At 47.1% G+C, this 10,753-nt stretch overlaps 1 protein-coding gene across 1 annotated transcript; it reads left to right on the forward strand.

Annotated features, from left to right (window-relative positions):
- The first annotated feature begins 227 nt into the window (after positions 1 to 227).
- RPL11 (ribosomal protein L11) lies at positions 228 to 8,632 on the forward strand. The gene is made up of 6 exons (XM_074976494.1): positions 228 to 288; positions 1,153 to 1,303; positions 1,835 to 1,941; positions 3,884 to 4,015; positions 5,568 to 5,678; positions 8,557 to 8,632. The coding sequence occupies exons 1-6, from the start codon at positions 283 to 285 to the stop codon at positions 8,584 to 8,586; spliced, it is 537 nt and encodes a 178-aa protein (XP_074832595.1). The 5' UTR covers positions 228 to 282; the 3' UTR covers positions 8,587 to 8,632.
- The last annotated feature ends 2,121 nt before the right edge of the window (positions 8,633 to 10,753 follow it).

Below are 10,753 nucleotides of genomic sequence, written 5' to 3' on the forward strand. Positions count from 1 at the left end.
CCTGCCCAAGCGCTCAATTTACTGGGAACACTGGTGGGAGCCACTGCTCTGTTATGTTGGGCTACTGCCAGCTGGTGGCTCTCAGACAGGCTAGGTGCAGCAAAGGTCGGGGCAGAAATACTGTTCTGAGGTAGGTGCAGGGCCGCCCTCCGGACTATAGGGGGCAGCAGCAGCCCGCCAGCTTGTGCGCCTCTCTTCTTGCCACCTCTATGGTGCTGCCTGCCGGGGCTGCTGAATAACATCCTGTTCCGGAGCTCCCGCGATCTCTTCCACGCCTCCATCATGGCGGTGAGTGCCCGCGGCCCGCGGAAACGGGCTTGGGGAGGCTTGTCTATCCGTCGCCATCCTCCCCCAGCTGGGGCTGGCCGAGCAGGGGGCCTGGCCGGGCGGGTGGGAGGAGGGCTGTGGGTTCCCCAAGGGCCAGTATGGGGAGGTGAGGTGTCTTCCCCGCTCCGGAAGCCGGGTTCCCTGGTTGGATCTGGTCCCCACTTTCCGCTGGAGGCAGGAGGCTCATAGAGCCGCACGGGCCCCTTCCCTGGCCGCCGGGGAGGGGAAATCCCTTCCTCGGGTTCTGGCCATGTCGGGGTGCAGCCTCTTGTACTATTCCGTAGGGCCAGGTGCCCAGAAACCTGTTGCCCCTTCTGCGAAGTCTGTTACCTGCCTTACTGTGGAGCCCGGGGCTAACGCCCCCTCCCTGCCGTGGGTGCCTTATTGGTGGGACGACCTGCCCCGGGTCCTGGAACTGACTCCCTCTTATATCTTCTCTTGGCTGGGATTGGTGCCCTTACCTGGTCTGGTATTTAGAGGCTGAGCCCTCCCATTCTCCTCATGGACTGTGATCTGCCTGTCATCCTCGCAGCTGTGGTCTGACTCTCTGCCTTCCCATTCCCCACCTTGCTTGGGGGCTTAAGGCTGACCCATACACTCTTCTTGCCCTACCTTGTAGATCTCACGCCTCCTGTGAACACTGGCCCTGCCGTTACAAGTGGGGCCTTTGGAAATGCACAAAAGAGTAGGAAGGTGCTGGGTGGTGACTAGTACAAAATACAGGGTGCGCCTCCTTCGCCCCATGGACTGGAGTTTGTGGGCACTGCAGAGCTCTGTAATGGGGAAGACAGTCAGGAAAGCCATGCACGTATTTTCTCATTGCAGCAAGATCAGGGTGAGAAGGAGAACCCCATGCGGGAGCTGCGCATCCGCAAACTGTGCCTCAACATCTGTGTTGGGGAAAGTGGTGACAGACTCACCCGGGCAGCCAAGGTGCTGGAGCAGCTCACTGGCCAGACGCCTGTCTTCTCAAAGGGTGAGCTGTTGCTTCACTGTGTGAAGCTGAATCATTTGATGCGAAGATCATGTCTTGTCATGGTGATGTCTTATTAGAAGTTGGGAAAGCCATTTTTGGAGCCATCAAATGTGGGGGGCGGGAAACAGCTTTGGCTTATGATGGCAAGGTCTTCAGACATGATTATTGCTTCTCCTTCTTACAGCTTGAGGAGTACTGCTTGCTAAAGTGTGCCATCCGTAGGGTTTATCCCTCCAGGTCAGGGCAGAGGTATGTGCAGAGGATGGTATAGAAAAACCTACATTATCAATGCCTGTTTCATGAATAAAGGCCTTACATTTCCATTACTGGGAACATGAACCTTGCCACTGCATAAAATTATATCAAACTGTAACCTGTACTACTGTCCTTTCTTCCGTCTGAATGTGGCGTCAAAAATAGTGTTGAAGCTTTTTTGCTTCACTCTTATTAAAGCAAGAAGCACATTCCAGTTTGACTGATAGTGGAATAGCCATACGAGAGCAACTGACTGTGGAGGTTTGTCTCCTGCAGCCCGATACACTGTCAGATCCTTTGGAATCAGGAGAAATGAAAAGATTGCTGTTCATTGCACTGTTCGTGGGGCCAAAGCAGAGGAGATCTTGGAGAAAGGTTTAAAGGTGAGACTCTTAATTGTTCTAGCTGTTCATTTGGCATGTTGAAAGCTTACATGAATTTGAAGTTAGTCTAAACAGTATAATTTGTGTATTTAAGAGCACTTCAAAGTTGATGATTTAGGGCTTGTCTATAGTGCCAATTTATTGCCCTGTGAATTTAGCAGGGATGTGAAAAAACACTCCCCTTGGCCCCAGGAAGTTACGGCACTGTGAAATGTTAACGTAAACAGGCTCCTGGCGCACTGAGTTGCACTCCTCATGGAGGAGGTTTAATTAGAGCGCTGGGAAAGCTTTTGCTCAGTGCAGGTGCCATGACCACATTGTCGCAGCAGCATTTTAAACTTGGAAGTGTTGGCAAAGTATTCCTCTGTACGGTCATTAGTTTCTCTTTTAAAAACAAAACAAAACCCTTAAATGCACATGGTGTCCGAAAGTCACTTATCAAGTTCTAGAATAATGTTTAAAACTTCAGGACATAATGTCTAAGCAATGCTTAATCAAACTGGAATTGGGTAAATAGACTTAAAAGAATAAATTAAATTGAATGTCTACATCTGACGGAGATGCTCAGGCTGAGGCTTGGGATCTAGAGGTGTGTCTCCGGCAGCTGTTTGTGGCACAGGATATTAAAACACTCTGATTTTAGTTTTTAGCCAGTGTAAGTTATTAGTCAATTGGGATGATTTTACTATGTTAGTAACTAATCGTAGAATACTTGGTCACACGTTTTGCTGTGAGAATAATAAATACATTCCTATGCTTTCGCTCTCTAAAAAGTTACAGTACTGTGGGTTCTTTTAGCTAATGTTAATTACTGATTTGGCGCCTGAACATCTGAGGTGTGAGTGCAGGTTGAACCTCTCTAGTCTAGCACTCTTGGGACCTGGCTGGTGCTGAATGAGAGAACTTGCTAGCCATGGGAGGTCAATATTGTCTCGCACATCACCAACACTTCCACTGCTTACTGGGCTCTTAGAAGACATATAGGGATAAATTACAGCTAAAGAACAGCACAGAACGGTGAGAAACAGGACTGGTGGCTGTAAACAAACTTTATGGGCCTGTGGGAATCTTAGCTGTACCCGTAAGTGGTCAGTCCAGCTAACTAAAATCATGCTGGATTGTGGATGCAGCCAGATGAGCGTTCCACATTAGAGAGGTTCAATCTGTATCACTCATCCAAGGGTACACCTACATTGCAACTGAGGTGTAAGTGACCTTTCGGAGCTTGCCTTACTCTTCCTATCTTGAATAGCAGTGAAGTTGCAATAGGATGGGCTGTACAAGCTCACCTGCTAGAGTTCTGGTACATCCTGGTACTCAGGGTTTGCTCAGGTATGTCTACGTGTCTTGCAGCCACATCTCTGTTGCCGTGTTGACATACTCTAAATTTGTTAAGACAAAGTTGGTGCAGGTACCTCTTAATCCTTGGAGAGCTCAGTCCCAGCTCATGGTGCCAGGTGTCAGATGGGTTCATGCATTCTGTCCCATCAATATTGCCTGCAGTATTAGATGCAAAAAGTTCTAAAATTGTGCATCTAGTGAATAACAGTACAAAGACATTTAGTAGAATTTCGTACTGTGTATGGTATCTCTTTTCTGACGTTTTGTAATTACTTCACGCAAATTGTAATGATTATCTTGTGCTAACAATCCTCCTGGCTTTCACAGTGAAGGGGGTGGGAGGCGGGTTTAGTAAGACTTGAAGCTGCACTGTGCACTTGCTAGAACTTAAGATTCTTAGGTATGAGTCCATAATCTGTGCAGACCACTGTGACTCTGCTTTTGTTGTTGAATACTGCCAGATGGAATCTGCTGGATAAGAACTTGTCAGCCCTTGCCAGGAGCTGATTGGTTCCCAAGTGACTCCTGTTGCGGATCAGTGGAAAAAACAGGACTTTGTTTGGAAGGAAAACAAATGTAACTGGCTGTAAATGGGTTTCAGGTGCGAGAATATGAGTTGAGGAAAAACAACTTTTCAGACACTGGGAACTTTGGCTTTGGAATCCAGGAGCACATTGATCTGGGAATTAAATATGATCCCAGCATCGGCATCTATGGTCTGGACTTCTATGTGGTATGTATGGTTTACTTCCTTTTCTCGGCTGCGTGTTGGAGAAGGCACGTTGGGGTGCTCTAGAATAGCAGAAGCCAGTGGGAGAGTCAGATCTGTCTCAAAAAGTCTGTATGTTGGGAAGGGAGGTGAATAAGGAGGTTTTAAACTGTCAGCAGAGAGCTGGATCTAGAGAGGCACAGACTGTTTGGGCTCAGCCAGGACAGAATAGCAGAGAATGTTTTACTCTGGGTTTCATTTAAACCAGCTGCTCTGCTTAGGTGGATATAGGGTAGGAGGACTCATTGGCATTCAACATGGGACATGGTAGCTTTATGCACTAATTCAGACAGAATTAGTCAAACGTGTCTCAGGAGTAGCCATGTTAGTCTATAGCTTCACAAATAACAAGAAGTCACATTAGAGACTAACAGATTTCATAGGTATTCCTGGGTAAACCCACTTCAGATGAATGGAGTAGAAAAAGCTAACAAAGTTGCTAGTGAAGTAGAGATGGTGACCTTGGAGACGAATATCTGAGCTGAATTTTGCTTTATCTTCGTGGCATCTTTGCTCTTCAGATAATGTAATAAAGAAAGATGCAGCTCTCCAGGCCTGGGGATCTGTGAAAATTTAGGCAGGCTGGCGTCTTGTATCCACTGGGCCATGTATTTTGCATTGTGAAGCTTGAGTTCACTTCTTGGCTTTGTTGTTTTGCTCATATGTTGATGTGAAGACTTTCCTGAGTAGGAAGTCACTGTAGTCCCTCAATGGCTTTATGCACAGGGCAGAGAACAAGGCTGTTGAAAACCTCTCCGCCTTCTGGTCAGAGTGCAAGGTGCATGTCTTTGGTCTTGCCTTCTCCAACCGAAATATGCGGGGTTTAAATATCCATGTGTCTGTGAATCAAAAACCGCCACTGTATATTTCTCAGGCTATTGAGAGGGTAGAGACCAGACAGACACATGATAGCTATTAGTCATGTGGCTTAATGTGCTACTGGAAGGCAGTTAAGTACTATTGTGATGAGCACAATATAAGTTTGTCTTCTAGACTAGAAGGACCAGGATGTGCATATTTTCTATCCTATTTCAAAAAGTGCGATGTTCCTCAATTACTCTACAAAACAGGCACCACACAGGCATCAGCAGTAGCAGCATGTTCCCTTTCCACTGCTCTCTATATATGCTTCAGCAGCATCAGAGGCCACATGTTCGCTGGGGGTAGGAAGATGTATTACAGCATATTGGCGTGTTTAAAAATACCCTCTTTTCCTAGAGAAGAGTCCTTATAGTAAGGAGGTAACTAAGTCTCTAGGGGGCATTCCTTGACTCCTCTGCTGAGACTGCCAAGCATGAATGGCTTATAGGGTCGCTGTCCCATCAGTGGTAAATTCTGCTCTCCACTGGGGCCAGTCACATAGTTGCCATTAGCGAATCTATCCTTGGAATGCTTTTTAGCGCCGACAATACAGCAAAGTCACTTTGAAAAATCTTTTCTCTCTCTAAGACAAGTCTTGGAAAAGATGCTTGATCTGTGTATTCGGATATTAAAAAGGACTGTCTGCCTCCTGCAGGTTCTGGGCAGGCCAGGCTTCAGTATTGCTGACAAGAAACGCAAAACTGGCTCCATTGGAGCCAAGCACAGAATCGGGAAGGAGGAAGCCATGCGTTGGTTCCAGCAGAAGGTAAGCTCCAACCCCGTTTTTCATATCCATCAGGCTACCCAGCAATCCAGTGAGAGACCTCAAATGCAGCCTGCTCAGTGCTCTTGTAGTGAAAAGTGCTGACAAAGTTGCTGAAATGGGATGTGACCATTTTACCAGCATGATATTTTTGAAGAGAACAGAAGTATCTGTGAAGTGAAGGGTTTTGACTCCTCAGCTTTTCTCCTTTTTGTGGTGGGAGTATGAAGCATAAAGAATTAATCCTGGACCGCCTGAAAGCTGTCAAATCTGCTTCTCAAACAAGTGATTGTTGAAGGATGGTCCTGGGTGCAGATTGCACTTCAGCATGGTGATGTCCAGAAGTAGCATAATGTTCTTCAGAAGCATGCCCGTTGCATTATGTTTCTACTAGTTCCTGTTTTTGTTTCCCAGGACATTTTGCTCTACCCACAGTCTAGCAGCAACAGTAGAGTACAGAGATTCCCAGGATGTGCACTTGGTTAATATCTGACCTCTTTCAGTAAATAGACACACTCCAAGGAAACAGCAGATTAGGTGGGTTACAGTTGAATCAGTCCCAATATCCAGATTCCCATTCACTACAGGTCCCGTTTTCCAGGCACTTGTCGCATCAGAGGAGCATCTTATGTGACTGCTGCGATAAAAGAAATTGTGTATTCAGGGTTGGTGAAGGAAGTTTGTGCAGTTAACAGAGTCTGTCCTGCTAGCTGGTCTGTCTGCGGCAGAGTAATGATGTTCACTCCTCCTTCAGTTGTTTAGAACAGTTACACAAACTGGGGGTTGAAGTTCAAATCTCACTTGGGTTTCTGTGGTTGGGATAAGCCCCATGGCATGTAGACTGTCACACATGGGTTGACCTAAGCTGACGGGTATTTAACCCAGAACCAAACCCTAACTCCAAATTCCAGAAACTAAGCCCAAGGATTCATGTAATAGATGCAAAGGGAAAATGGCTTGAGGGTGGAGGTGTCCTTTTGTGCTTGAGAAACATGCTACCTTTTTACCTGAGCAGTGTTGTCTTCCCTGTCCTTGCTGAGGGAGTTGGGACTGTTATACTTGAGGTTTCCAATTGAGCAGGTCTCTGTCTAAATATTGTGGGTTTCCTTACTTATGAACAAAGCTTCAGGAGTTTCAGCACTGCTGCCCATTCCACTGAGGTGTGAACTCCCATAGCTGTTCTGCCAAACATGATGATCATAAAGCAGCCTCAAGACCTCTCTAGAGATACCTCTTGTGCAGTGTTTAGCTGCTGTAAAGAAGCAGAAGAGCTTCCAAATCCAATTCTGTTGCTGCACAGCTCATCATTAACTTACCACACAACATGCTCTCCTCTAACAGATTCACTCCCACTTAGCTGTGGGCAAACAAGTCCACTCACCTGGTTTACAAACTGTTAGACAAGTTTTGGATGTCTTTTTAGCCTGGAGCACCTAGCCCATGGTAGAAGGGTGTTGAACTGTTGTACTTTACAGACCATTTGTAATTATGCTGGTAGGCAGACTCACAGGCCAGGACTGTCCAAATGAAACCCAAACATTGGCATTCACTTCCATGTCCTTTCCCTATTACAGGTTTGTTAATAAGATGCAGAAAGGTTCAGTAAAACAACAGATTTGGTAATGGAGGCCTTTTTTCCCTTGCCAGCTGCAGAAGGAGGGAACAACCCCTGCTTTCACTAGTCCTTTTCTAGCTGCTCTGGAGAGAGCTATGCCTGAGCTTTCCTGGCCCTTGGAAGCTGTGCTGCTCTTAAGAGCCATGTGGTCTTCTCTGCCTCACTTTTGGCCTCAAGCTTGCCCATTCGTCAGCATGTGACTGCAGCTTCCAGTTACAAGGGCTGTAAGATGCACACTGGGGTGGTTGCATATGCCCCAAGGCCCAGTGCCCTGTTACAACCCCAGACAGTTTAAATCTTTTTCTCAGTGTGGAGTGGGGTCATCTTTACCTAATTAACACTTCAAATAAGTGAAGTTGAATCCCACTTATTAGCAGATCCTGCGCTCGTCTATTGGGTAAACCTTCCTTCCGTTGAAATTGGTCGTAATTCCTCTAGATATGAGCATTTGCAGGGTCAGCCTTCTATAGCATTCCTCCCACTAAAGCAGGGGTGGAGAACCTCCAGGGAGGATCCAACCCACAGCAAAGCCTCGCACCATGGGCTGAAAGCCATGAGCCTCAGCTACCCCTGTGGGGCTGGAGCATAAATGCTGACTTGCCTGCTGTATGGGAAGCCTGGAGACTTGCTACCTCCTCTCAGGGGCTGGAGTACAAGTCAGGGTTTGGTTTTTGTTTGGTTTTCTTTTGCTTCTCACTTGGGATCAGGTGGATGGAGGGGGGAGGATTTTTTGCTTGTGTGTGGGACCCAGCTGATTTTTCTGTGGATCAGTGGCCCCTGGCTGAAAAAAGGTTTCTTAACCCTGTGCTAAAGCTACTATGCAAAGAGTAGGTCATGAATAGAGACTAGTTTTCACTTGTTCAGAGGCTGTTTAACTTCCTGGTTTCCTCAGTTGTTCCATGCTGCTACCTCTGAATTGCAAACAGAACAGTAGGCAGTCTGGTGGTTTTAAAGTCTTGCTCCGGAAATGCATTCCTGGAAGGATCTTTTTGTGCATGTAGCTTCTGTAAAAAGTTTTGTTTTCAAAACCTGTGTCTTTTGGGTCAGACTGATCTGGTGGATCCCTATTAAGGAGCACTAAAAATAGAAAATAAGCTGCAGAGTCAGTTTCCTTGTTCACTTTCAGACTGCAAGTTTGGGTGATCAAAGTCTTGCTCTAAGTCTCATCTGTGATCTGAAATAAGTGGTGACCCTGGTTTTCTGCTCAGCACAACCACAGCTCTGGCTGGCCCTGATTTCTGATGCTCCCTTTTCTCTCTCTTGCAGTACGATGGCATCATCCTTCCTGGCAAATGAGCAGTTCCAGTTACCAAAAATGCTAATAAAATTTTCTAACATTTAACTTCTTGTTGTGCACTTTGTGGCTGGCTTCTCCTCAGTCTCAGCTGCTGAAACTTGAAGCTGATCAAACTGGAGAGCAGAGATGGCCAATCAGTGCTGTGCTCTTGGAATGGGAGTTGCTGTACATGAGGAGCAGATGGTAGAACCCTGATGTGAATGAAAAGAACTCCCGTCTTAGCCAGCATGGAAATGGAACAGAAGTTGACCGTAGCATTTAAAACACGGTTCCATGGGCATAAGATGGGCAACCAGACGGTATAAAAGTAGAACTAGACCAATTCTGTGAAGCACTTAAGGACTGACCTGTAGCTCTTAAGTAGGGAGAAAATAAAATGCAACTTGCATGATCTGGTTTGAGCATATGGTATCCAGGTTGGTGTTAGTTCAGAGCTTAAGAGGGATTCTCTACCCCTGGATGAAACTATGAATAGTTTCTCAGCTCATGGATCAAAACATCCATTTCGAGACCAAATGAGACTTGGTGGGTTTGCATCTATCTAGCGGTGATAAGAACACAAGCACAGGATGGCTGAGGCCTGATGACTAACCCACCATTATACATTCTGAACTGGGACATAGATAAGAGAAGCTAGTGCATTCTCCATCAAGTGCTTATAAGCCCCGAAAGCGGGGAGGCCAGAGAGAAAGCTCTTAGAGCTGTTGGCTAACTGTTCTCATGAAGGGGTGAGCAAACTTTTCACACCGGGCCCCACTTTTTATTCTTGAAGTTAGCGGGGGCCTCCCTACCCCAAAGTGATGCACTGTGACCTTGGCAACAGCAGAGGCTGGGAGGCAAAGCAAAGGAGGCCTATGGAGCCAGCACAGCCCAGGAGGCAGTTGAGCCCAAAAAGTAAGAGAAGAACAGAGTGAAATCAGCCAGCTCGGAGTTTCAAATAATGGGACTGAAAGAAAACCTCAGAGGCTGTGGTCAGCATTCCTTGTAAGCTGGGTGCTTGTGCAGCCACGCAGGAGACATTCAGATGCTGCCCAGCTGATTAGCAGAGCGCCCACAGCCAGGGTTTTGTTTCTACTGGTGATACACGTTTGCACGTGCTTCGATGCACATAAAAAGTTTATTCTGCACATGGAAAGAATCCACATGTGGATGGAGAAGGTGAGCTGGGACATTGGCTGTGATCTTTTAGGCTTTTAAGAGAAGATAATGGGTTGAATGTGAATTGTTAACTTGCCGTTGAGAACTTTATACTGAAAGGCACATCCTTTCCACGGCCGGGAGGGAGGGTTTGTAGCTAGACTTCTTCCAACACCCCAGTTCTTTCCCTATGTGTTCTGTCAAGAAAGTTTGACACCTGATAGGCAGAGACTATGGGACAGTAGCGCCCACCAGCCAGTCTCGTAGATACCTTTTTATTATGCACAGAAGCTTGTAATAATCATGCATGTAAACCAGGTAGTTGCTCAAGCCACTGCAGAGTGCTTCACGTCCTTTGCTGCATTTACCCTCGCCGAATGGTGGTGTAGCAGGGAAGTGACTTTTGCTGGTCAACTCCACCTCCGATCTGTTTTATAGTCTAATTCTAGAATGGTGGAGGGGGAAGTAGGGACCAACGCGCGTCACTGATCCCAGCAACCAAAATGCACAGTCTGAACGCTCCCCCACCCAGTGCCAAGAGCCAGGGACTCGCATCAGCAGTTTAGTTTCAAGGAGTCCTTGCCTGAAGCAATCTAGTTGCCTTGTAGAAGGCACTTTGCTCCTTGCAAGAGCCATCTCCATTAGATCTCCTTTCCAGTCTCTCCAGGAGGACCTCTGAGGCTGCTGAGCAGCTTTCTGGGTGCAAAGGGGAGAGCGGTGGCAGAGCCTGCTTTACCAGAGCCCAGCCAGATGCACAGCGCTGCTGGTTCAGAGGCTGCAGATTGGGTCGCAGACTTGGTGTGGACGAGCCCCCGGGCAGAGGGAGGTGCCAATAAACCCTTACACGCCATATGGACAGCAGAGGGCCAGCACAGCTAGAGCCCAGCTGGCACTACAATACACTGGATCTGAGTCTTATCAGGGGTGAGTAAACTTTTTACTGTGCACCCCCCCCTTACAAAATTTCACACACCGGTGTTCTAGTGCACTCAATCCAGCATCAGCCTCCAGTGCTGTGGTTACCACCAG

This window comes from Carettochelys insculpta, chromosome 24 (assembly GCF_033958435.1).
Source record: "Carettochelys insculpta isolate YL-2023 chromosome 24, ASM3395843v1, whole genome shotgun sequence".
NCBI classification, from domain to species: Eukaryota; Metazoa; Chordata; order Testudines; family Carettochelyidae; genus Carettochelys; species Carettochelys insculpta.

What these genes read in the sequence shown, in the direction of transcription:
- RPL11 (XM_074976494.1), top strand. An exon ending in TCTTGGAGAAAGGTTTAAAG is followed by an intron (nt 1,942 to 3,883) that starts GTGAGACTCTTA and finishes AATGGGTTTCAG; the next exon opens with GTGCGAGAATATGAGTTGAG. An exon ending in ATGGTCTGGACTTCTATGTG is followed by an intron (nt 4,016 to 5,567) that starts GTATGTATGGTT and finishes TGCCTCCTGCAG; the next exon opens with GTTCTGGGCAGGCCAGGCTT.